General features: G+C 45.6%; 1 protein-coding gene across 2 annotated transcripts in view; it reads right to left on the bottom strand.

The window, feature by feature from the left end:
* Positions 1-536: 536 nt before the first annotated feature.
* LOC132386672 (NACHT, LRR and PYD domains-containing protein 3-like) overlaps positions 537-27,605 on the bottom strand; it is a 43,492-nt gene continuing 16,423 nt past the window's right edge. Inside the window, exons 3-22 of one of the 2 annotated variants that reach the window (XM_059959010.1) lie at positions 23,589-23,681; positions 22,553-22,719; positions 21,473-21,644; positions 14,376-16,113; positions 11,389-11,475; positions 11,066-11,236; positions 10,740-10,910; positions 10,412-10,582; positions 10,086-10,256; positions 9,473-9,643; positions 9,224-9,394; positions 8,901-9,071; positions 8,575-8,745; positions 4,538-4,708; positions 4,212-4,382; positions 3,884-4,054; positions 3,553-3,723; positions 3,253-3,423; positions 2,927-3,097; positions 537-1,216 (exon numbers count right to left, since the gene is read on the bottom strand). In XM_059959010.1, the coding sequence (XP_059814993.1) occupies positions 1,204-1,216; positions 2,927-3,097; positions 3,253-3,423; positions 3,553-3,723; positions 3,884-4,054; positions 4,212-4,382; positions 4,538-4,708; positions 8,575-8,745; positions 8,901-9,071; positions 9,224-9,394; positions 9,473-9,643; positions 10,086-10,256; positions 10,412-10,582; positions 10,740-10,910; positions 11,066-11,236; positions 11,389-11,475; positions 14,376-16,113; positions 21,473-21,644; positions 22,553-22,719; positions 23,589-23,649 (4,632 nt within the window). In that variant the 5' untranslated portion in view covers positions 23,650-23,681 and the 3' untranslated portion in view covers positions 537-1,203. The remainder of the gene's footprint in view (positions 1,217-2,926; positions 3,098-3,252; positions 3,424-3,552; positions 3,724-3,883; positions 4,055-4,211; positions 4,383-4,537; positions 4,709-8,574; positions 8,746-8,900; positions 9,072-9,223; positions 9,395-9,472; positions 9,644-10,085; positions 10,257-10,411; positions 10,583-10,739; positions 10,911-11,065; positions 11,237-11,388; positions 11,476-14,375; positions 16,114-21,472; positions 21,645-22,552; positions 22,720-23,588; positions 23,682-27,605) is intronic. The other variant, XM_059959011.1, reaches the window with a different exon arrangement.

The raw sequence follows: 27,605 nt of genomic DNA on the forward strand, positions 1-27,605 counted from the left end.
GGTCCCAAAATTGTGCAGCTTACTGCCAACATCTTGTATTTTCTGAATCTCTTGGATTATGTGTTTAGACAAGTCAGTAATATTGGAAGATCCATCAGGGAGATAAGTACAGCATTCCTTACCTTTGATAGCACAGGTCCCTCCTATTTCTGCTAACATAAAGTCTTGGGCATCCGATTCTGTTGCACCATTTGGCGAATTGCAATCATCTCAGTTACCTGTGCTTGAGTGACAGTCAGTGCTCCAACTGTATTATTGGCCAATTCTCCTAGAGCGGCTGCTAAATTAATTATTTCCCTGGAATTTCTGGCTACCCTATAGGAGGGAAAGGCAATCATCCAAAATCTCTCAGATTCCGTTATACCCCTTCATTGCCTATTGCAATGGGTGAACCTGAGGCTGAGCCAGGATCCTCAAGTGTGGCACAAGGTTGGCCAAGTAGCAACAACCACTCCGACCCTCATCCTTCCCTCGAAAACCCATCTGGTAGGGTGTGGTTCCATGCCACTGCTCTGTTCTTTCTCCTGGCAGCCAGGGATAGGACCTATTTCCACAAACCCTATAAGTTCCATTTAGTGATCCAGGGGTATCATAAGTTTGATTCTTGGTACAGATACTACATCCCACTTGATAGAGTGCACTCTCATTAAGTATTAATCAACAAGTATAGTCGGCCCTCCTTATCTGTGGATTCTGCATGCACAAATTCAACCAACCGCGCTCCGCGAAAACTGGTCAGTGCTCTTCCTGCACTTGTTGTTCGAGCATGTACAGACTTTTTTTCTTGTCATGATTCCCTAAACAATGCAGTATAACAACTATTTTACATAGCATTTACATTGTATTTGGTATTATAAGTAATCTAGAGATGATTTAAAGTATACATGTGCATGAGTTATTGTGCATCGGGATTGAAAAAAATCATAAGTTCTCTTACTAAGTAAGTCAGAACAGGTTCATACTTTATTATTTAGTGTCAATTAGTCAAACGTTTGTCTTAGTATATACTGTATATTTTCCTTTTCTATGCATATAAAACACTTAAGAACGTATGTTTCGGCACCGGGCTCGGGAAGTTCCCGAGTTCGATCTGGTGACAGATCGTTGTGGAGTGTGTTCTCCACCGTGCTGGGTTGATGTGGAGGATCAAATATTGGGGTCCCGTTTTTGCAAAATTATCGTCATCTTCGATTTCATCCTGGTCTACTTCTCGACCCTAGAAATCAAATGTGACTGTTAACCGCTAGGGTTATAATAACCACCTGTACTCCCCTGCCCATTTGTGACCCCTTCCACGCTCGCCCACTCCCTGCACCCTGTATACGTGGAAGGTCTCTTTGAACTCTTCTCCAGACATTCAACTTTGTGTGTATGTGTCGGGGGGTGGGTCCTTGTGCTACAGCTTCAACCTGAGAATGTTCACTCTAATCCACTTCAACTCGAGTATTTAGCTGATATATCTTACCAGAGACTGTTTCTCCATGTCCGGGCACGAGAGGGCGTGATTGGATAGCGCATAGGAGGCTTCATTCTGTGCCTGGCCCTGTGTGTGTGTGATGGGATGGTATGAAGGAAGCTTCTCTCTGTGTCTCACTCTGGGAGTGTTTGATGGGACGATATCGAGGGAGTTTCAGTCTGTGTCTGACGTCAGGAGTGTTTGATGGGACAGTGTGGAGGGAACTTCACTCCGTGTTTAACGCCGGTATACCATCCCCAATCCCCTTTCGTAGTCGGGACCTTAGTGGACTCAGGTCAGATATTATAGTTGATTTTAACAGTCTGCGGGGTCGCAGGAGGGGGTCAGTTAGGCAGGATGTTAGTTGGGTTGGGCACCCAGACTCTGCCAGTCCGACATCCCTCAACCTGGAGCTGAGACGCTGCTGACACTGTGAGGAGCTCCGTCCGACACCAAAATAGGAAGTTACTGCCATTTATTGATTTCATCAGGACATAAAAAATTAAACAATGTGTGAGATGCTGACGTGCGGGAATAAATAAGTTGCTTCTGGCTCACTCACAGTCACGCGCATTAGATTTCGGATGAGACAAGGTTGGACAGAGCAGAGCTGAAAAATGAGAAAAAGTCCACCACTGAGGAAGAGTTGTTAGTGCATAAATGTCGATGGGAGATAGTGGACGAGAACCACCTGAAGAAAAGGAAGAATCGCTGGAAGTCAGAAATGAAGGGGGGTCGGGGATGGAGATCCCACAGGAGGAAGTGGGATGGGAAAGAAAAATCCCACAGAAAGAAGGTGGATGGGGAAGAGAGATCATACAGGAGGAAGTGGGATGGGAAAGAAAAATCCCACAGGAAGAAGGTGGATGGGGAAGAGAGATCACACAGGAGGAAGTGGGATGGGAAAGAAAAATCCCACAGGAAGAAGGTGGGTGGGGAAGAGAGATCACACAGGAGGAAGGGGGATGGGTAGGGAATCCCATAGGAGGAAGGGGGTCGGGGATGGAGATCCCACAGGAGGAAGGGGGATGGGAAAGAAAAATCCCACAGGAAGAAGGTGGATGGGGAAGAGAGATCCCACAGATGGAAGGGGGTTAGGGAAGAGAGATCCCACAGGAAGAAGGGGGATGGGGAAGAGAAATCACACAGGAGGAAGGGGGATGGGGAAGAGAGATCCCACAGGAGGAAGGGGGACAGGGAAGAGAGATCCCACAGGAGGAAGGGAGATGGGGAAGAGAGATCCCACAGGAGGAAGTGGGATGGGAAAGAAAAATCCCACAGGAAGAAGGTGGATGGGGAAGAGAGATCCCACAGGAGGAAGGGGACGGGGAAGAGTGATCACACAGGAGGAAGGGGGATGGGGAAGAGAAATCCCCAGTGTTGATCAGTAACACAATTACTGATCACATTAATGTTCAGTGTCAGACACCCAGTAATTGTAAACACAATCTCCCACAGTCTGGTACTTACCACAGTTTCTGTATTTTACACTCCGGGTTCCTAAGAGCCGCAGACACCAGTTCTACTCCTGAATCTCCCAGTTTATTATTACTCAGGTCCAGCTCCGTCAGTGATGGGTTTGCACTGAGAGCGGAGATGAGATCCTCGGCACCAGAATCTGTGAGACCGACATCATACAGCCTGGATATGAGAAAGAGTGAGGGTGAAGGACACAGAGAGACGGGAGACGGTACAAATCCCCAGTGTTAAACAGTAACACAAATACTGATCATATTAATGTTCATTGTCAGACACCCAGTGACTGTCAACTCCATTTTCCACAGTCTGGTACTAACCACAGCTTCTGTATTTTACACCCCGAGTTCCTCAGAGCCGCAGACACCAGTTTCACTCCTGAATCTCCCAGTTTATTACCACCCAGGTTCAGTTCCATCAGTGATGGGTTTCTACGGAGAGTGGTGGCAAGATCCTTGGCACCAGAACTTGTGAGACCAACATTCCTCAGCCTGGAGATGAGAGTGAGTGAGGGTGAAGGACACAGAGAGACAGGAGATAGGACAATTACTGATTATATTAATGTTCATTGTCAGACACTCAGTGACTGTAAACACAATCTCTCACCGTCTGATACTGACCACAGTTTCTGTATTTTACACTCTGGGTTTGTTAGAGCTGCTGACACCAGTTTCACTCCTGAATCTCCCAGTTTATTATCATTCAGGTTCAGCTCTGTCAGTGATGGGTTCATGCTGAGAGCGGAGGCAAGATCCTTGGCACCAGAATCTGTGAGACCGACGTTCCACAGCCTGAAGTTAAGAGTGAGTGTGGTTGAAGGGCACAAAGAGACAGGAGACAATACATTTCCTATTTGTTTATCAGTAGCAGAATTACGGTACTGATCATATTAATATTCAGTTTCAGGCACTCAGTGAGTGTAAACACAATCTCCCAGAGTCTGGTACCTACCCCAATTCCTGTAATTTACACCCTGATTTCAACAGAGCCGCAGACACCAGTTTTACTCCTGCATCTCCCAACTTATTATCATTCAGACTGAGCACCATTAGTGAAGGGTTTCTACTGAGAGCAGAGGCAAGATCTCCGGCAGCAGAATCTGTGAGGCCGACATTCCATAGCCTGGCGATAAGAGAGAGTGAGGGTGAAGGACACAGAGAGACAGGAGACGGTACAAATCTCCAGCGTTTATCGGTCGCACAATTACTGATCACATTAATGTTCAGTGTGCCAGACACCCAATCACTGTAAACATAATCTCACGCAGTCTGGTACTTACCACAGTTTCTGTATTTTACACTCTGGGTTCCTCAGAGCCGCAGACACCAGTTTTACTCCTGAATCTCCCAGTTTATTACCTCCCAGGTTCAGCTCCGTCAGCGATGGGTTTGTATTGAGAGCGGAGGCGAGATCCTCGGCACCAGAATCTGTGAGACCAACATCCCTGAGCCTGGAGACGAGAGAGAGTAAGTTTGAAGGACACAGAGAGGCAGGAGATGGTACAAATCCCCAGTGTTTATCAGTAATGCAATTACTGATCACATTAATGTTCAGTGTCAGACACCCAGTGACTGTAAACACAATCTCCCACAGTCTAGTACTTACCACAGTTTCTGTATTTTACGCTTCGGGTTCCTTAGAGCCGCAGACATCAGCTTCACTCCTAAATCTCCCAGTTTATTATCATTCAGGTTCAGCTCCGTCAGTGATGTGTTTGTACTGAGAGCGGAGACAAGATCCTTCGCACCAGAATCTGTGAGACCAACATCCCTCAACCTGGAGATTAGATAGAGTGAGGGTGAAAGGCACAGAGAGACAGGAGATGGTACAAATGCACAGTGTTCAAATGCACAAATGCACTGCAATAAAGCGAAATGATATTGGCTCAAAAGATCAGGATAACGAAACAATTTGGGTAGAAATAAGAAATAGTAAAGGGAAAAAAGCAGTGGTGGGGGTTGTCTATAGGCCTCCAAACATCTGTAACTCAGTTGGTCGGAGCATAAATCAGGAAATAGTTGGGGCTTCTAATAAGGGAACAGCTATAATTATGGGGGATTTTAACTTTCATATTGACTGGACTAATCAAGTCGGACACGGCAGTCTTGAAGAAGTGTTTATTGAGTGTATTCGGGATGGGTTCCTTGAACAATACGTTACTGAGCCGACAAGGGGGCAAGCAGTCTTAGATCTGGTCCTGTGTAATGAGACAGGACTAATAAAAAATGTCCTAGTAAAGGATCCCCTTGGAATGAGTGACCATAACATGGTCGAATTCCATATTCAATTAGAGGATGAGAGGGTTGGATCTCAAACAAGCGTACTGAGCTTAAATAAAGGAGACTATGATGGTATGAGAGTGGAATTGCTTAAGATGGATTGGGAAAATAGATTAAAGGGTAGATCGGTACTTGATCAGTGGTGTATATTTAAGGAGTTATTTTACAATTATCAAGAAAAATATATTCCACTGAAGTGTAAAGGGGGTTTCTTTTTTTTTCTTTGTTACTGTTGGGAAAGGGTTTCCTTTTGTTAACTAGCAGGAATGCTAATTTACCGATAATGAGAATGGTATTCCTTTGTAAACCAAATGGGGATTAATGTTCTTTCTTCTGAGTCTGTAAGCATTTGTTGACGGGCTTTTGGGCAGATCGGCGCGAGGGGGTCGAGAGAGAGGACACAATGCTGTAAATTCGGCGACGATCGGACCCCAAGCAGGGCTCCGAGGCCGGGAGGTACTCCAAGGAGGGGGGATGAAGCTAGATGTGCTTGGTTGACCACTTGGAGGGTCCTGAGCTGTTTGGAGAGTCGAGGAGTTCAGAGGGTCCTGAGCTGCAAGTCAAGGAGTTCAGAGGGTCCTGTGCTGCGAGTCGAGGAGTTCGGAGGTTCCTGAGCTGCGAGTCGAGGAGTTCGGAGGGTCCTGTGCTGCGAGTCGAGGAGTTCGGAGGGGATCGAATGGTGGCCAGAATACTTCAGAAATTGAGCTCCAATGGTTGTGCACGAAGTGGTTTGGACTTTGATAATTTGGCGCCTTTTCTTTATTTTTTCTTCTTCATATATACTGTATCATTATTAATCACTTAGTTATAGTAACCTTTATAAATTGTACTCATTTAATCGCATATGGTGTACTGTCTGTTTTTGGGCGAGGCGGGGACATCACACAGCATCCACACCAGCTGATTACCCAGGTTGGCGGGGGCGAAGGCTGCTCCCCCTAGATGAGAATAAGCTGAGCGAGCCTGAGGCGACCCAGGGGGTTACAGACAAAAAAGGGTGTAAAAGAAAAAATAGTTATCCGTGGCTAAGTAAAGAAATAAAGCAAAGTATACGACTAAAAAGAAAGTTATATAAGGTAGCTAAATCTACTGGGAAGATTGAAGATTGAGAAGCTTTTAAAGATCAGCAGCAAATAACAAAAAGATTGATTAAGAAGGGGAAGATAGATTATGAAAGTAAATTGGCGAAAAACATAAAAGCAGATAGTAAGAGTTTTTATAGTTACATAAAAAGAAAAAGGGTGGCTAAAGTAAATGTTGGTCCCCCAGAAGATGAGACCGGGAAATTAATGGTAGGGGACATGGAGATGGCGGAAACGCTGAACAAATATTTTGTATCAGTTTTTACAGTAGAGGACACTCAAAATATCCCAACACTGGATAAACGGGGGTTCTAGGGGGAGAGAAGCTAACTACGATTCAAATCACCAAGGAAATGGTACTTGATAAATTAATGGGACTGAAGGTGGATAAATCCCCTGGACCGGATGGCTTGCATCCTAGGGTCTTAAGGGAAGTGGCGGTCGGGATTGTGGATGCATTAGTGATAAATTTTCAAAACTTTCTAGACTCGGCAATGGTCCCGCCAGGTTGGAAAAATGCTAATGTAACTCCTTTATTTAAAAAGGGCAATAGACAGTAGGCTGGGAATTATAGGCCAGTTAGCCTAACATCTGTGGTTGGCAAAATGTTGGAGACGATAATTAAGGAAACAGTAACAGGGCATTTGGATAAACATAGCTTAATAGGACAAAGTCAGCGTGGCTTTACAAAAGGGAAGTCATGTTTGACAAATTTGTTGGAGTTCTTTGAGGACATAACATATAGGGTAGATAAAGGGGAACCAGTGGATGTGGTGTATTTGGACTTCCAAAAGGCATTTGACAAGGTGCCACATCAAAGATAATTACTTAAAGTAAAAAATCATGGGATTGGGGATAATATTCTGGCATGAATGGAGGATTGGCTTTCTAACAGAAAACAGAGTTGGGATAAATGGTTTATTCTCAGAGTGGCAGTTGGTGACTAGTGGTGTTCCGCAGGGGTCGGTGTTGGGACCCCAACTCTTTACAATCTATATTAATGATTTGGAGAAAGGGACTAAGTGCAACGTATCGAAGTTTGCTGATGACCCAAAGATGGGAGGGAGTGTAATGAGTGTGGAGGACATTGAAACCCTGCAGGGGGCATAGATAGGCTGAGTGTTTGGGCAGACATTTGGCAGATGAAGTATAATACTGACAAGTGTGAGGTCTTGCACTTTGGCAAGAAAAATAATAGAGCAAGTTATTATCTAAATGGAGAGAAACTGGAATGTGTTTCTGTGCAAAGGGATCTGGGGGTCCTGGTGCAGGAAACACAAAATGTTAGTATGCAAGTACAGCAGGTGGTCAAGAAGGCCAATGGAGTGCTGACTTTTATTGCTAGGGGGATGGAGTATAAGAACAGGGAGTTCTTACTGCAGTTGTACTGGGTATTGGTGAGACCACACCTGGAGTACTGCATGCAGTTCTGGTATCCATATTTAAGAAAGGACATACTGGCTCTCGAGGCAGTGCAGAGAAGGTTCACTCAGTTAATTCTGGGGATAGGTGGGTTGATGTATGATGAGAGGTTGAGTAGATTGGGACTCTACACATTGGAGTTCCGAAAAATGAGATGCGATCTTATTGAAATATATAAGATTGTGAAGGGGCTTGATCGGGTGGATGCGGGGAGAATGTTCCCAATGATGGGTGAAACTAGGACTAGGGGGCATAATCTTAAAATAATGGGATGCTGTTCCAGGACTGAGATGCGGTGAAATTTCTTCACTCAAAGGGTAGTGGGCCTGTGGAATTTACTGCCCCAGAGAGCTGTGGAAGCTGCTACACTCAATAAATTCAAAACGGAGAGAGACATTTTCCTGGATAAAAATGGCATTAGGGGATACGGTGAGCGAGCAGGTAAATGGACATGAGGCTAGGTTTAGATCAGCCATGTGATCTCCTGGACCAGTTTTCAATAGACTGGATGGGTCGGAGAGGAATTTTCCAGATATTTTCTCCTTAATTGGTAAATCATTTTTTTTTCCCCCGGGTGATCACATGGGTTTGGGCGGGATGAATAATAAAATAAAATGGGCGGCATGGTGCCCTGTTGGTTGGCACTGTTGCCTTGTGGGATTCGGTGAAAACTAGAGTTAAGATTGGTTCAGCCGCAATCTTGTTGAATGGCGGAGCAGGCTTGAGGGGGCGATTGGCCTACTCATGCTCCTATCTCTTATGTTCTTATGTTCACCAGTAACACAATTACTGATCATTTTAATGTTCATTGTCAGCCACACAGTGATGTAAACACAATCTCCCAGAGTCTGGTACTTACCCCAATTCCTGTAATTTACATCCTGATTTCATCAGAGCCGCAGACACCAGTTTCACTCCTGCATCTCCCAGCTTATTATTATTCAGACTGAGCACCATTAGTGAAGCGTTTCTACCGAAGACGGAGGCAAGATCTCCGGCAGCTGAATCTGTGAGGCCGACATTCCACATCCTGATGATGAGAAAGAGTGAAGGTGAAGGACAGAGAGAGTCAGCAGACAGTACAAATCCCCAGTGTTTATGAGTAACATAATTACTGATCACATTAATGTTCAGAGTCAGACACCCAGTAACTGTAAACACAATCTCCCACAGTCTGGTACTTACCACAGTTTCTGTATTTTACACTCCGGGTTCCTCAGAGCCGCAGACACCAGTTTTACTCCTGAATCTCCCAGTTTATTACCTCCCAGGTTCAGCTCCGTCAGTGATGGGTTTGTACTGAGAGCGCTGGCGAGATCCTTGGCACCAGAATCTGTGAGACCAACATCCCTCAGCCTGGTGATGAGAGAGAGTGAGGGGGAAGGACACAGAGAGACATGAGGCAATACAAATCCCCAGTGTTTACCAGTAACACAACTAATCATAACATTAATGCTCAATGCCAGACACCCAGTGTCTGTAAACATAATCAACAATCTGGTACTTACCACAGTTTCTGTATTTTACACTTTGAGTTCTTTAGAGCCACAGACACCAGTTTCACTCCTGAATCTCCCAGTTTATTATCATTCAAACTCAGCTCTGTCAGTGATGGTTTTGTACTGAGAGCAGAGCCGAGATCCTTCGCACCAGAATCTGTGAGACCAACATCCCTCAACCTGGAGATGAGAGAGAGTGATGTTCAGTGTCAGACATCCAGTGACTGTAAACACAATGTTCCACAATCTGGTTCTTACCACAGTTTCTGTATTTTACACTCCGAATTCCTTATAGCCCCAGATACCAGATTCACTCCTGGATCTCCCAGTGTATTAGCACCTAGGTTCAGCTCCATCAGTGATCGGTTTTTACCAAGAGCAAAGGCGAGATCCTCGGCACCACGATCTGTGAGACCGACATCCCTCAGCCTGGAAATGAGAGAGCGTGAGGGTGAAGGATACAGAGAGACACGAGTCTGTACATACCCATAGTGTTAATCAGTAGCATAATTACTCATCACTTTATTGTTCAGTCTCAGACACCCAGTGACAATTTCTCAGAGTCTGGTATTTACTACAGCTTCTGTATTTTACACTCTGAGTTCCTCAGAGTTTCACTCCTGAATCTCCTAGCTTAGTATCATTCATGTTCAGCTCCGTCAGTTAACTGTTTGTACTGAGAGCAGAGGCAAGATCGTCGGCACCTGAATGTGTAAGACCAACGTTACAGAGCCTTGAGATGAGAGAGATTAAGGATCAGAAGATGGTGCAAATTCCCAGTGTTTGTCAGTAACACAATTACTGATCACATTAATGTTCAGTGTCAGACACCCAGTGATGTAAAAACAATCTCCCACAGTCAGGTACTTACCCCAGTTCCTGTAATTTACATCCTGATTTCATCAGAGCCGCAGACACCAGTTTCACTCCTGCATCTCCCAGCTTATTATTATTCAGACTGAGTACCATTAGCGAAGGTTTTCTACCAAGTGCGGAAGCAAGATCTCCGGCAGCTGAATCTGTGAGGCCGACATTCCACAGCCTGGCAATGAGAGAGAGTGAGGGTGAAGGACAGAGAGAGTCAGGAGACAGTACAAATCCCCAGTGTTTATCAGTTACACAATTTCCGATCACGTTAATGTACAGTATCAGACACCCAGTGACTATAAAGACAATCTACCACAGTCTGATACTTACCACAGTTTCTGTATTTTACACTCTGAGACCCGAAGCGCAGCCGACACCAGTTTTATTCCTGAATCTCCCAGTTTATTGTCATTCAAACTCAGCTCTGTCAGTGATTGATTTACATTTAGAATGGAGCTGAGGTCCTTGGCACCATTAGCAGTGAGACCGACATCCCTGAGCCTGGAGATGAGAGAGAGAGTGAGTGTGAAGGACACAGGGAGACAGGAGACGGTACAAATCCCCAGTGTTCATCAGTAACACAGTTACTGATCACATTAATGTTCAGTGTCCAACATCCAGTGACTGTAAACACAATATCCGACAGTCTGGTACTTGCCACAGTTTCTGTATTTTACACTTTGCGTTCCGTAAAGCCGCAGACAACAGTTTTACTCCTGAATCTCTTAATTTATTACCACCCAAGTCCAGCTCTGTCAGTGATGGGTTTGTACTGAGAGCGCTGGCGAGATCCTCGGCCCCAGAATCTGTGAGACCGACATCCCTCAGCCTGGTGATGAGAGAGAGTGAGGGGGAAGAACATAGAGAGTCATGAGACAATGCAAATCCCCCGTTTTAATCAGAAACACAATTAGTGATCACATTAGTGTTCTGTGTCAGACACTCAGTGACTGTAAAGACAATTTCTCACAGACTGGTACTTACCACAGTTTCTGTAATTTACACTCCGAGACCCTCAGAGCGGCCGACACCAGTTTTACTCCCGAATCTCCCAGTTTATTGTCATTCAAACTCAGCTCTGTCAGTGATTGGTTCGTACCTAGAGTGGAGATGAGGTCCTTGGCACCATTAGCAGTGAGACCGACACCGAAGAGCCTGGAGTTGAGAGAGAATGTGGGAGTTAAAGACACAGAGAGACAGGAGATGCTATAAATCCCTGGTGTTCATCAGTAATACTATAACTGATCACATTAATGTTCAGTGTCATCAGTGACTGTAAACACAATCTCCCACAGTCTGGTACTTACCACAGTTTCTGTATTTTACTCTCCGGGTTCCTCAGACCCGCAGACACCAGTTTCACTCCTGAATCTCCCAGGTCATTCAACCCAAGGCTAAACACAAACAGACAAATTGATGAACAAATTGATTCAAACAGGTGATCTCAACAAATTTCTCTCTCTTCGAATATTTCAGGAAACCTTAAACCGTACAGTAAATCACTGATCGGAGTTCCCATCACTGTCAATGTCCCTCACTGACCAACTCCAAGGTATTCACCGAATGTCAGTAATTTAATCTGCCGTTGTGATCCTGTAACCTCCCCATTTTTTGTTCTTTCCACAATGGTCAGAAAAGTATTTTGGATGAGACAAGGTATGACGGAGCAGAGCTGAAAAATGAGAAAAAGTCCACCACTGAGGAAGAGTTGTTAGTGCATAAATTTCGATGGGAGATAGTGGACGTGAACCACCTGAAGAAAAGGAAGAATCGCTGGAAGTCAGAAATGAAGGGGAGTCGGGGATGGAGATCCCACAGGAGGAAGTGGGATGGGAAAGAAAAATCCCACAGGAAGAAGGTGGATGGGGAAGAGAGATCACACAGGAGGAAGGGGGATGGGTAGGGAATCCCACAAGAGGAAGGGGGTCGGGGATGGAGATCCCACAGGAGGAAGTGGGATGGGAAAGAAAAATCCCACAGGAAGAAGGTGGATGGAGAAGAGAGATCCCACAGGAGGAAGGGGGATGGGGAAGAGAGATCACACAGGAGGAAGGGGGACGGGGAAGAGAGATCACACAGGAGGAAGGGGGATGGGGAAGAGAGATCACACAGGAGGAAGTGGGATGGGGAAGAGAGATCACACAGGAGGAAGGGGGATTGGGAACAGAGATCCCACAGGAGGAAGGGGATGGGGAAGAGTGATCCCACAGGAGGAAGAGGAAAGGGGAAAAGAGATCCCACAGGAGGAAGTGGGATGGGGAAGAGAAATCACACAGGAGGAAGGGGGATGTGGAAGAGAGATCCCACAGGAGGAAGTGGGATGGGGAAGAAAAATTCCACAGGAGGAAGGGGGATGTGGAAGGGAGATCCCACAGGAGGAAGGGGGATGGGGAAGAGAGATCCCACAGGAGGAAGGGGGTGGGGAAGAGAGATCCCACAGGAGGAAGGGGGTGGGGAAGAGAGATCCCACAGGAGGAAGTGGGATGGGGAAGAGAAATCCCACAGGAGGAAGGGGGATGTGGAAGAGAGATCCCACAGGAGGAAGGGGGTGGGGAAGAGAGATCCCACAGGAGGAAGGGGGTGGGGAAGAGAGATCCCACAGGAGGAAGGGGAATGGCGAAGAGAGATCCCACAGGAAGAAGGGGGATGGGGAAGAGAGATCCCACGGGAGGAAGGGGACGGGGAAGAGAGATCCCACAGGAGGAAGGGGAATGGGGAAGAGAGATCCCACAGGAGGAAGGGGATGGGGAAGAGAGATCCCAGAGGAGGAAGGGATATGGGTAAGAGAGATCCCACAAAAGGAAGGGGGTTGGGTTGGGAATCCCACAGGAGGAAGCAGGATGGGGAAGAGAGATCCAACAGGAAGAACGGGGATGGGGAAGAGAGATCCCACAGGAGGAAGGGGGTGGGGAAGAGAGATTCCACAGGAGGAAGTGGGATGGAGAAGAGAGATCCCACAGGAGGAAGGTGGATGTGGAAGAGAGATCCCACAGGAGGAAGGGGGATGGGGAAGAGAGATCCAACAGGAAGAACGGGGATGGGTAAGAGAGATCCCACAGGAGGAAGGGGACGGGGAAGAGAGATCCCACTGGAAGAAGGGGGATGGGGAAGAGAGATCCCACAGAAGGAATGGGGCGGGGAAGAGAGATCCCACAGGAGGAAGGGGAATGGGGAAGAGAGATCCCACAGGAGGAAGGGATATGGATAAGAGAGATCCCACAGGAGGAAGGGGATGGGGAAGAGTGGTTCCACAGGAGGAAGGGAGATGGGGAAGAGAGATCCCAGAGGAGGAAGGGATATGGGTAAGAGAGATCCCACAAAAGGAAGGGGGTTGGGTTGGGAATCCCACAGGAGGAAGCAGGATGGGGAAGAGAGATCCCACAGGAGGATGGGGGATGAGGTAGGGCGACCTTCAAGGGGAAGGGGGATGGGGAATGGAGATCCCACAGTAGGAAGGGGAATTGAGAAGAAAGATCCAACAGGAGGAAGGTGGATGGGGAAGAGAGTTTGGACAGGAGGAACGGAGATGGGGAACAGAGATCCACAAGGCGAAAGGGCGATGAAGAGAGAACCCCAAGAAAGGAATGGATAAGTTTATTAGAGAGGCCACAGGAGGAATGCAGAAGGGGAAGAGATCCCCAAGAAAGGAAAGGCAATGTGGAGGAGAGGACCTACAGCAAGGTCCGAGGGGAAACGATAATCCTACAAGATGAGATGATGCAGTATTAGATTGTACTGGAGGAGTGGTTCTAAACTGAGGATCATATTCGAGAGCAGACATTTGCCCATAGGGTCTGGGTATCTGGTAGTGAGCACAGTCACACAGGTGGACTGATGGTGATTGTCACACACGAGGAAGGGCAGAGAGGACAATCTCAAAATGGTATTTATTTCATTTTCACTCAGACCGCCTTCTGACTGTCTCTTGTCCCTCACCGAAAAGTGGGTGTGAGGCTCTGACCCACCTGCTGCAGTCAGGGTTGGTCTGGTTGTCAGTAACAGTGAGAAGGAACATTGTCAATGGACGTGTCACAGGCAGCGAGAAACACGGCCATTCCTGTGATTTATTACCATTAAACCAATCGCCATTGTTCACTGAACTGATGAAGTCTCCAATATCCCTTCACAAGGAATCATGCAACCCTCCCAGCCATGGGGAATTATTGACGATTCCCTGAGCATTTGTCACAATTTTTCACAATTTGATTTAATACAGATTTACCCTAATTCCTTTGCATTGAAACAAGACAATGGAACGGTTTCACAGTTCAGAGTGAGAAATAAATCGAGTTACCTCAACTCTTGGCACTTATGTAGCCCGGGTTCCAGCCTCTGGATTCCTTCACACTGAATGTGGCAGTTGTCCAGGTCGAGGTGTTTTATTGTTTCACAGTGTCTGATGACATGAGACAGGACCGCGCAGTCAATCGGGGTCAGTGTCATTCCACTGAATGAAAGTTTTTTCACTGACTGCAGTGTGGCCTGAGCCAGTTCATGATTCTGAGACTCAAACAGGTAGTGCAATGTGATCAGGAGGCTCCTTTTACCAGCTTCACTCCTCATGTTTCCACTCTTACGTTTAACCTCCTCCTTCACCCAGTTAATCACCCGGCAGGTTGTTTGACGAGGAAATGGACGGAGGAACTCCTCCAGGCCCCGAGCTGTCATTGGGTTGGAAAGACCAGCAACAAAACGGAGAAGTAGCTCAAATCGTCCATCTGTTTTGTTGTGGGCTTCAGTGAGGAATTTCTGGATATCCCCGGGATGTGGATTCAGGAATTGTGCGACTGCAGCTACAAACTCTTGGATAGTGAGGTGTGGGAATGTGTACACCACACACCGGCCAGAATCCTCCCTCTCCAAAAGCTCCATCAGGAACCCGGACAGGAACTGGGAAGGCTGCAGATTGTAGTTGATCAAATCCCCATCTGTAAAAACAATCTTCTTCTCGGACACTCCTCTGAAGGCCATCTGACCAATTCTGAATAACACATCACGAGGGTTCTCAACTTCACGGCCGTGGCTTTTCAAGATGTTATAAATATAATAGGAATAGAGTTGGGTGATGGTCTTGGGAATTCGCTGTGGGTCCCTGTCTCTTCTTGTGAAGAAGGGGCCCAGTGCCAGAGCGAGAATACAGCAGTAGGAGGGGTTGTAGCTCATGGTGTACAGGATCTCGTTCTCCTTCACATGTTTGAAAACAGCTTCCGCCACCGTCTGATCTTCAAAATGTCTGATGAAATATTCCTTCCGTTCCTCACTAGAAAATCCCAGGATTTCAGCCCAGACACTGATCTTAGCCTTTTCCAATATATGTAGCCCAGCGGGACGTGTGGTCACCAACACTGAACACCCTGGGAGCAGCTTGTGCTGGATTAAACTGTACACAATGTCGGACACCTTGCACTTGGAGCCAGGATCTGTGCATGTGTACTGAGGTTCTGTGTCTCTCTGACTGTCATCAAAATCAATTTTCTCATTGAATTCATCCAAACCATCGAATATAAACAGCAATCCCTCTGGCTTCTTCCAGACCTCTCCCAGAATATTCCCAAAATTAGGATACTGATCCAGAATCAGTTCTGTCAGGCTTATTTGACAGTTAATGGTGCTTAATTTGTGGAATTGGAAGCTGAACACAAACTGGAACTGTTGGTATATTTTTCCCATGGCCCAGTCCTGAACGATCTTGTGTATCATTGTTGTTTTCCCGATCCCTGAGACTCCAGCCACTGCTGCCGAGCTGCCAGATTTGGATTTACACCCTGAAAAGTTGCCCTGGAACAACTGATCAGACTGGATTTTTTCCAGCTCTCCGTGGAGATGCTTCTCTCTCCACTCCTCGTGGTCTCTGCCTCTTGACAGCAGCTCATGTTCCACCAGTCTCTGATCTCGAACAGTAGAAATGACCATGAGCTCAGCGTATCGATCAACCAGGTGGAAAATCTTCACCTTCTCCCTCATCAGGATCGTGTTCACTCTCAGTGTTTCAGTTTGTGCCCGCAGAGTCTCCTTGTGTTTCTGTTGAACTTCTTCCATGGGAACATACAGTGAACAAACTGTTAGATGCTTCAACTCAGAATTCAGTATTTAAGTAAACAATAGATAGCTCAAGGCTATTGCATTAATTGAATTTCTCAAATGATGTACGTACAGTGAAGTAAATTCGACTACCAAACCCTCAAACTGGATAGAGAGGCTCGGGCAAGGTAAACCCCGGATCATCAGAATTTCCGTATTAATATGTGCTGTGAAGGTGAGAATTTTCCTGGCAGTTTACTGACCCCGACTGTCCTGTACTGGACACCCTCCGACTGCTAGCACAGCTATGTTTCTGTGGAAGAACTTTCAAAGCAGTGTTCATATGACATATGGAGACAGAGAAAAGGGTAAAGGGCATTCTGTCAAAGGAACTGGTCGGAGAATCACAGCTCCCCTCTCTCCTTTCACCATCACTGATTTAAAATGTCTTGCTCAGGAGATTGAGACAGTCAGCATTTTGACACACAACACAGACAATCCCCGCCCCCTTCCATCATCACAGATGAGGCTCAGCTCTCTGAGTTCCTCCGGAAAATGATCTGAGACGGCAGATCTACAGTTCCTTGTCTCTTGAAGAGTATGTGCTGCAAATACTCAACAGATGCAAGATAAACAAAGGAGAAGGAAATAATTGTTATTCCGTTTCTGATGTAGCACAAAAAAAAACTCAGATAAAGAACGCAATGAAAAACACAATAAATATTAATATATACAATACAGGAGTCACTCTGACCTCAGGTGGTTGTGACAGACTGCTTGAGGAAATAACTGATTATTAGTCTAGTGGGCCTGCTGCGGCTGCTATGTAGCTTCCTCCCTCATGAGAGAGGGAGACCCTTTCCGGAACCTTTCTGTACATATGACCCTGATGGAAGGTAGGCTGGGTGTGCCGGTGATGTGTTGGGAAGTTTTGACAAACCGCACTATCTTCTAGTCTGCCACAGTTATGCACCATGTTAGCATACCCTCTGCAACGCAGCTGTAGAAGGACAGGAGTGTAGATGTGAGTACAGGTCAGCCAACATCTGTGGAAAGTGGAGAAAGGGTAGTTACTTCTGGTCTATAATTTGATACAAGTTTGAAACCATGCTGATTACAGGTCGGGTGGTGAAGAAGAGAGCAGAGATTGAGGAATTTCGGTAGCAGCTGGTGCAGAATTGTATCGCTCACTGGACCTACATCGAATATAGAACAGCACAGGAATAGGCCCTTCGGCCCACAACGTTGGTGCCAGCATAATGCCACATTATACTCGGATGTTTAAACATTCTGCCCATTTAGATAACAGTCTGCACTATTGTCCCTTTTACCACAATTCATTACCATACATTTTCCAACACTGTGTTCCATCTGCCATATTTTGCCCACTCTTCCAATTTGACTAAGTCCTGCTGCAATCGCATTACTTCTGTAGCAATAACTACTCCTTCACCTATCTTTGTATCATCCGTAAACTTTGTCACAATGCCATCAATTCAATTATCTAAATCATTGACGAACAATGTGAAAACTCGTCCCAATAATGACCCCTGGAAAAAAAAACACCAGTCACCGGCAGTCAAACAGAACATGTTCCTTTTATTTCCACACCCTGACTCCCGATTGTCGGCCATTCCGCTATTCAGGCCAGTATCTTTCCTGTAACACCATCAGATTTTATCTTGTTAAGCAGCCTTGTGTCTGGCAACATACCAAACGCCTTCTGAAAATCCAAGTAAGTGACATCCACTACCTCTCCTTTTTCAGGCTGCTTGGTACTTACTCAATGAACTCTAGCAAATTTGTTAAGCAAGATTTCCCTTCATGCAAACTAGGCTGACTCTGACTTATTTTATCATTAGGCTCCAAATGCCTCGAAACCTGAACATTACTAATTGAATTGAGTTTATTTTTTACATCCTTCACGTAAACGAGGAGGAAAAATCTTTACATTATATCTGCATCTAAAAGTGCAATGTGAAATCCCAGTAATTTAAAATAATTTATAGACTCCAACAGCTTCCCAATCACTTAGGTTAGGCTAATTGGCGTATAATTTCACAAACATGAGAAAATCTGCAGATGCTGGAAATCCAAGCAACACACACAAAATACTGGAGGAACTCAGCAGGCCAGGCAGCATCTATGGATCAGTTGACGCTTCGGTCCGAGATCCTTTGGCAGGACTGGAGGCAAAAGGCTGATGAGTAGATTTGAAAGGTGGGGTGGGGGGGGGGGGGGGCGGAGAGAAATGCCAGGCGACAGGTGAAACTTGGAGGAGAAGGGATGAAACAAAGAGCTAGGAAGTTGATTCTTGATAGATACAGAAGGCCCTGGAAGAAAGAAAAAGGTTAGGGGTGGGGAGGAGGGTTGCACCAGAAGGAGGCAATAGACAGGCAAGGAGACAACATGAGAGAAGTAAGAGGGTATTAGGAAGGGTGAAGGGGGAGCGGAAGCTTTACTGGAAGATTCAGAAATCGATATTCATCTCATCAGGTTTGGAGGCTACTTAGACGCAACATAAGGAATTGTTCCTCCAACCTGAGAGTGGCCTTACCCCGACAGTGGAGGATGTCATGGACTGAAGTATCAGAATGGGAATGGTAAGTGGCAATAAAATGGGTGGTCACTGGGAGATCCCGCTTGTTCTGGCGGACACAGTGCAGATGCTTGGTGAAACGTCGTGTCTCACCGATGAACAAGTGATCATACAGAGATCATCTACGCCTCCCTCTGGTGCTCTCTCCATCCCCTTTTTGCTTTCGTACATGGCCTTCTGTGTCTTTCACTAACCAGCTTCCTAGCTCTTTGCTCATCCCTCCCCCTCCAAGTTTCACCTATCACCTGGCGTTTCTCCCTTCTCTCCCGGTCCCGCCCTCCACCTTTCAAACCTACTCTTCAGTGTTTTTGCTCCAGTCCCACCGAATGTTGTCGGCCTGAAAAGTTGACTGTACTTTCTCCATAGATGCCGCCTGGTCTGCCGAGTTTCTCCATCATTTTCTGTTTGTTAACCTATAATTCCAATTCTTTTGCCTTCATCCCTTCTTTATGTTTGTTTTTTGCCTTTTGTTAGATTTTAAAAGCTTACCAATCAAATAACTTCCCACTCACTTTTGCTACATTATATTGCGTTTCCTTTTCTTTTATGCAATCCCCAGCTGCCTGCAAGGATTTGTTTACATTAATTTCCCTGATAAGATCTGATCTCACAGTGTGTCAGGACCCTGTCAGTCTTCATTCAATGTGTTTGGCTGTGATAGGGAGCTTAGGAAAACATTAATAGTGGACATATTTACTTTGGAGAACATGACGGTGGTAGAAATGATGTTTTTCAAGAATCAGGGAGTGTATCTGTTGCATATTCAGAAATGGGTGTGTGAATTCCACTGTAGTGTCTGTTCCCCTCAGCAAACAAATGAGGAATAGTGAAGAACAAGCTTGTAGTGATTTACCAAATCCATGGTTTAGGGGAAGTGAAGGGGTTTCATTGACCAGATGTGGACTGGAACAGCATTAACAGAGGTGACAGAGCCGTGAGTAGTTTCTAAATGTCCTGATTCATTTATCTCTGGTCCCATGTTTAAATTATCATCTTTGGGAATTGTTCTTGTAAATGAGAGAGACTGAACCAGGGTTCCGGCCGAGATTCCTTATATTTCTGTTAGGAGCTTCGAATAATCAGATAAAACGTGCTGATGCAATATTAATAAGTTTTCTGATATTTGTCTTTCCTATGCTCTTTCCTCTGTTAAATGTGCAGTCAGAGATCCAACTCAGTCTGCGATGATGAAGCCTTACAATCACTTGAGCCCATGCACTGCCCCGGGCTCCATTTCCACAGACATGATGGACATATGGATGTTGTAAGCTTCCCATCCAGACGGTCATAATTTAACTGATTGCAATATTGTTTATATATATTTTCACTCCTTTGCACCTTCCTTACCGCGGTCCCACAACCCTCGGTTTCCCTGTCCTAATTCCCATCTCTCACCCTTCCACACAACACCGGCAGACAGGAATTTCAGCTTCCGTGGACTGTGCTTATGAAAATGTCCCCCAATCTCACCCTCACTAACACTGTAGCAATGTTTGCACTAGCGAGTGCAGATGTGAACACAGTGTTATTGATATGCTGCTCTGTGGTTGTACACACCAGTTGGGATGTTAACTGATTTTCTAATTAAAGTGACGCTATTATTACTATTTTGTGACTGGAACTTCAGCGGATGCCCAATTCTAAGAAAAGATAATTTGCAGAATCTGGTGGGGGGGTTTAGAAAATGGTTAAGGAGGAGGCTGTTCAGGAGGTGACAGTGGCTGGCAAAAGAAAGTTTTGACGTTTTGGTGTGAAGAAATATAAGTTGTTTTTTTTCATTCTCTGGATTGCCCCGTTCTCCACTCAGACTTTGGTGGAAGGATCTGTGGTTGCAGGCCCCAGAGCAGTGTCACCACTTTCCTCAAACTCACCAGCTCTGTGCCTTGTTCCTCAAAATGTCCTTTGAAAATTCTCCCTCTAGCAAACATGCTCCCCTGTGTCTCAGTGTGTTCTCTGTCACAGTGCAAACATGTACCTGGTCAGATCCTCGTGGCTCAACTACTTAGCGGCTCTGCACAAATTACAACCGTTGCTGGAAACAGAGGTCAAGTTTCAACTTGATGAACTCTGCTTCGGCCTCATTAGGGCTATTGCGCACCGCTCCAATCGCCCCACTACTGGAGGGGTGTTGAGGCTTTAGACAGGGAGCAGAAGAGGTTTACCAGGATGCTGGCTGTTTCAGAGGGCATGTGCCATCATGACAGGCCAGATAAAATTAGTTTGTTTTCTCTGGATCATCGGAGGCCGAGGGGAGCTCTGACACAGGTTGACAAGGTTATGAGAGGGTTAGATAGAGTGGACAGAAATAATTGGTTTGTCGCGGTTAAGAAGTCTATTACCAGAGGGAATTTATTGAAGGTGAGACTGTGTAGAATGAAGTGCGATGTGAGGGATAGCTTTATTTTTTTTTAATCAGAGATCCGTGGCTGCCTGGAACACACTGCCCTGTAAGGTGGTAGAGGCAAATTATTAGAAGCTTTTAGGTGTAGGAAGGAGAGAGTAGAGTTTGGGTATGTTTGATTTACTTCTCAGCTGGTTCCATAAAATATTATATGACAATGGCTTATTCCTGTATTATAATCTTCAATGTTCAATTCACTTTCACTTACCTTTCAGCTCACTGAGAACCTTTAGTAAATGTCGAGCAGGAATTGGTTGTTGGGAAGGATCACGACCAGTTTGAATTTAAATAAATTGAGGGAATGATGTGTAAAATGTTAAAGTGTGCTGCATTCAATCCAAATTTGAATTAATCTCTGATATTTTCTCACCATATATCTGTATTTCCTTCAGTATTTTGTCCAACATTGGAACATCATTCTGCATTTTCACAAAGGTTTCCCACATCACCCTCTGGGCGCAGAAGCCTTTCTCCATCACCAGGCTCAGGAGGAGTTTAGAACTGTCCGCCCGCTCTCCCTTATCAGCGAGATCAGAAATTTTCTGTGAAGAGTAACGGTGAACATATTGGGGACTGACAGATTCACACAGAGAATGAGAAGTAAATGATGTGCTGTGTAACGGGATCACACTGAGCAGTCACCCGGACGGGTGCTGAACCTGTCTGGACATGGACTGTACATTCTGAGTACAGAGCACACGGAAGGACATTCACCGTGAACTTGGTCCACCAGTCAATGAGATCCTGGCTGGTCTGTGACCGCTTCATTGACGTGGCTCCAAATCCATAAATAATTCCTCACTGGATTTGACAAACTAAAACAGAACTCAGAAAATAATAATCACAGAGGAAGAAATAAAACAGGAGGGTTTTTTTGTATATAACAGACTGAACAGTCTAAGAGAAGTTGCAGAAAAGATGATATGATTCATCTCAGTCCGCCAGTGTGCAACATGATAACGGATTACTCACTGACATTTGACACCTTTCCTTTGCCTTTTCCAGCGGAGGTTTATTCAGTGATTACACATTACAACATGGCAGTATTCCTCGATCCTAAATGTTTGTAGTTACGGATTGTAACAGAATCACATCCACCCAGAAGAGAGCACACTTGAGCTCCTGTGGCATTCACTTATGATGTCCCGGTTCTCAGTGACATCCTCCCATCACTCTGTACATTCTTCATAGACTGAAACTTCCTGTCATATTTGCATTTAATGCTGTAAGCACACAGAACTTACACTGAACTTTGAGCAGCTCCCCATCAGTCCGCGGGGTCTTTTCACCTCTTTTTATCGCTGGTTCAGATTTGCATGTTTGAGATTGCATGTAGAGTATTTATTTCCCAGTTGTTATTTATCTAATTTAAAATCCGATGAGTCAAGAGTTTCAACACCCATTAGTCATGTGATGTGCAAAAATTCAACACATTCTCCCTCCGACTCACCCGATGTTCCTCTCCGCTGAACTGATTCTCGGCCGTTAACGCCAGGCTCACTCCGTGAACCCCTCCTTCCATCGCCTGCTCCAGCCTGTCCCGGTAGAAGTCCGTCAACTGCCGCAGCTGGAAATCGTCCCAGCTTGCCAGGAGCTCGCTGATCACTGAGCTCGGCCCTGTGAAGGAAAATGAGGAGCGTTAAAGAAATTACTGACCTCATACTGGACAGTTACATTTTCTCTGGAACCCAAAGATTACCAATCACAGTCTGAAATACATATACTGGGACGGGTGGAGGGGTGGGGAGGAATGGTCTTGGGCCAGGAGTTGGGGGACGCCGGCGGTGTAAGAGGGGGTATAGTTCCATCTGTTGAAGGCTGCTCTTTCGTGTCTCTGGGAATACACCTCTCTGTTTGGAAAGGACTCTGCTTATTCCTGAGAATATAGTAATTCAGCACTGTCACTCTCTTGGTGCTGACCATCACCACTGGCTTTCTGTCTGCCTGCCTGGTCAAATCCTTTCCTCAGCAAATCTCTGGGATATCTCACAAAATGCTGGAGGTATTCAGCATATCAGGTAGCATCTAGGGAGAAGAATAAGCAATCAATGTGTTGGGCCAAGACCCTTCCTCAGACTGGAAATGAGGGAACCAAAATTCTAGATTTTGCCACATTACTTTCTATTCATCGTGGTCCTGATCCGAAATGTCAAATGTTTATTCCTCTCCATGGATGCTGTCTGACCGGCTGAATTCTGCTAATATTTTGTGTGTCTTTTTATTGCCCAAAACTTTCAGCATCTGCAGAATGTCTTGTCTTCTGGAGTAACCCGCTATTTTAATGGGCATCACAATCTGTTAGAGGACCAGGAGCAGATGGAAACTGTACTCCTTCCACGAGTGACTGTGTTCTCCCAGAAATGTTGATTCTCTCTCTCATCTCTCTGCTCAGTTTTCACAAACACTTTGTGAATTACCGGTATTGAGTTAAACCCAGACGTAGATTCAGCTGAGTATTTATAAATTAAAATAATTCGCTGACATACCTGCGTCCTTTCCTGATGTTGACATCACTGGAACTCCTTCACTGCTCGCACCTTCAGCCATTTTGAGGACAGCTGTGCCCAGTTTATGCTGCTCTGTAACAAAACATATAACATGAGGGTCAAACATTATTTGGGATTTAAAGGGGAACACTTGTTTTTCAACTTAGGCAAACATTTACAAATATCTTGGGCCTGTCCACTAAATCCTTGACATGGCTTGGTTCACCTGCGCCCATCCACCTACAGTCACGCAATGTCCATTTCCGATCTCTCCATGGATTGTACACTGGGCCAGGATTCTCCAGGGTATATACTGGCTATGTTGCAGGCAATTCCCTTTTAGGAACCAATCTTGTGTCCTGGACCAGGAGTGATCTGTAAACGGTAAGGCAAGACAGGTTGAGCAGACAGCGCCCAATACTTTGGCCCTCCTACCACTGGTGGCGCTATGGTGAGTAATGGACAGCTGTTACAGCAGTGTTGGTTGAACACATTTCTGCTGACCAATGGGGCATCCATTCCTCTCGTCACTGAATTATACAGATTTCAAAGTCACACCTGATTCTCACCGTCTCCTTTCAGTTTTACATCTCCTGGCGTTGACACCTATGGCAATATATGTTTTGAGTCTATATAGAATCACTCTAACATCCTGAACAATGCAATCTCACCCATAGCATCACCACACCTTGTCCTGAACCACTACAATTTCTCCGCCAGGACGTTAAGACCATTATTATCCACTAACCTCGGTCAATATTTCTTTGGACATATCACCTGTCTATTATCAGATAGTTACATGGTACCTTGTTAAGCACAACGTAGACCCGCCATACATCCGAAACAGCAAGTTGGGAAAATAATCTCTGACATAAATAAAACAAAATGCTGGAATTATTCAACAAGACAAAGAGTATGTTATTATATCAGTTGGAAGAACCTGTATCAGAGCTGAGCCTGTGTGTAAGGGTCATGTATCTGTTCTTTAAATGCACTGTATTCTCTGTTGCGTATTAATGATGATGTTTTGTTCCTCAATTTGTTCCACAACACTCCGTGCCCTGCTATTCACTATCCTATCCATGTCTGACTGTCCAAATGCACCAACTCTCACTTGTTCAAGTTGAAAACCATTCACCATTTCTCAGTTCATTTTCATAACTAACCAAGATGTCTTTGAAATTCATTGTAACCTGTTGCAATATCAATCACAGTCCCGAATTTAGTATCAAACTTTCTAACCTTGCCACATACATTCATATACAGATAATTGGCATGAATAACGAATTAACGAGTTCTCGACACTGACTTGCAGGCTGGGATACAGGCTGGACAGAGGTTGAACAAGATGTTTGATATATATCATTGTGGTGATTGGATGCAGGCTGGACAAAAATTGAACATCATGGTTAAGATATATAATTCAGGTGGTGGGATACAGGCTGGCCAGAGATTGTACAGGACGATTGATATATATAGGAATCAACAGCACTGGTGGCGCTATGTAAACTCTCTGATGGTTATTCAGTAATACTCAGATATTGAAATAATAGTACGCATTACTAGATAACATATTCCAATATAACAAAGCCAAAACAAACAATAGGCATTTCAGTATGTGCCCTTTTCCACTCTACAAGCTTCAAAAATGCTCCGCACAAAGTATCCCATCCCAATACTTCATATCTTCATACGGCTACTGCTCTTCCTTTAACTGAGTGAAATAGCGGAGAACTGTGGACACAGCTGAGTACATCATAGAAACCAACCTCCTCTCCATGGACTCTGTCGATACTTCCCACTGCCTCAGTAAAGCAGCCAGCATAATGAAAGATCCCCATAATCCTAAACATTCTCACTCTAATGTTCCCATAAGGGCGAATATAAAATAAGACAGAAACATGCCCCCGGGTCAAGGACGGTGTCCATTCTGCTGTTATAAGCAAACAGCGTGATGAGTGGACTCCTGACCTCACAATCTAAATCGATGTGACTTTGCACCACATATCTACCTGCACTGGACTTTCTCTGTAACCAGAATGATTTGTTTTACCTCAGTGTATTGCTGCAATGTATTTATCTGTGTGACAAATACCGAAACACGATTTTCACTCTACCTCTGTACATGGAAAACAAAATAATTCAATTTCAATCGTGTGGAAATATTAGACAGCCTGGGTTGCTCCTTTGGAAATTCTGGAGGGAGTGTACACATTTCCGAGAAACCCAGATAAGTGAAAAGGACTTAATTGTCGCATTTATAGGGCCAGATATCGGGAAACACTGTCAGCATTTCGGCCAGTCGTAGCAATGGAGAGAAGATGGAAATAAACTTCGCAGTCCTCCGAGAGGACGTGAGAGATCTGGATCTCACTGTCCTGTCTGAACGGGGAAAGATGAAACTACTCATACACGTGGAGCAGTCTTCCGAGGGTGTGATTACTCTGTTTAACCCTCTCTGTCTGCAAGAACACAACAGGCCGAATGGCCGCTTCCAGTGTGTTGGAAACATGTAAAACAATTATCGACCCCAGGCATCGATCCAGGTGAAGTTTGGATCCGCTACCGGGCCGGGTGATGGAGGTAAAGTTCCCCAGGTACATCTTAATGAATGGGTTCAGTCTCGGCATCACCACCTCATCCCGCTCCTGGGACCAGAACACCAGGGGCTGAGCGGCGGCTCATCTCAGGCGGTTCAGTGTGAAGGACTGACCCCGGCGGGTTGTGTCCTGGAAGTGGAATGAGGCCGACAGTTCGAGGAAGTTAATGGGACTCTCTGCCCAACATCTCCACCCCAGGATCGGCCACAGTACTCATCGATGGGAAATGGTCGGTCGTGTTCACCCCAAGTAACCGGCCTCAATTCTAACCGATCAGAACATAATCAATTTGTCACGCAGACAGCGATCGGTCCCCAGGCTCCCCACAGACAATTCACTTCAACAGAGAAAGGAAAGGAAACCACTGCCCATCGGGGCTTCGGAAGCGAAAGCCGCAGATGCAGCAGACCTGCTTTTGAAATGGGAGCGAGGAACTGGATCACGTGACTGGTGGAGGGACTCCCACCTGAACTGCTGACTCCATTCCTCACCCCACCTACCTGCCGCATTTTACACCTTATTTCGTATTTACACCAGCTACATTGTTAATTTTTCCCTCTGCATCTTCCCACCACCTGGTTCTCAGAGTTACGGGATCAATTGCCATCGCGATCTGATACACAATTCCTACTCAAACAGAAATTATGCAGGTTTCATTGAAAGGACTTCTATGTTTATAAACACTAATTTTTATACACATTCCTCCGGAGCCTCACTGGACAGGAATACTGAAACATCAAGTGAGAAACAGGAGGGGGTGGCCATTCAGCCCCTCAAACCATCAACAAGATGAAGGCAGCTCTTCAATCTCAGCCACGTTTCTGCCCAATCCCCATTTCCTGTTTCCCTTTCGTCTCCACACATCTGCCGCTCTCTGTTTTTATGTAAGGATGATCACTGAAACTTCCTCGTCCTGCAGGAAATAGTCTGGTGAATCTCTAAAACAAACACTCTCTAACTTCTTAGATCATCCTCCGTGGAATTAAATTCCATTTCTGCAGCCCCCTGTTGCCCCCACCATTCACCTCCCAACCCCGTCACTATTTCCACCTTCCCACCTCCCCTCACCTGGATCCACCTCTCACTCCCCAGCTCTTGCCCCATCCCCACCCTTCACCTCTTTTCTCCGACTACTTCCCGTCCACTCTCATTCCAGAGGGAGGGTGTCGGCCCGAAATGTTGACGGTCAATTTCCCTCCACAGATGCTGCCGGACCCACTGAGTTCCTCCAGCAGTTTGTTCTTTGGTCTGTCTAACCCGAGTTAGTATGGGGAATAGGATTTTATACCATATTCCACGTACAATCTCAACAAAGCCAAAATAATTGTTATGGTAATTACCACGCTCGAAGACGAGAAAGCTTGCAAATGCTGGAAATCCAAAGCAACACACAAAATGCTGGAATTCAGCACAACAG

Source organism: Hypanus sabinus, unplaced genomic scaffold (assembly GCF_030144855.1).
Source record: "Hypanus sabinus isolate sHypSab1 unplaced genomic scaffold, sHypSab1.hap1 scaffold_125, whole genome shotgun sequence".
NCBI classification, from domain to species: Eukaryota; Metazoa; Chordata; class Chondrichthyes; order Myliobatiformes; family Dasyatidae; genus Hypanus; species Hypanus sabinus.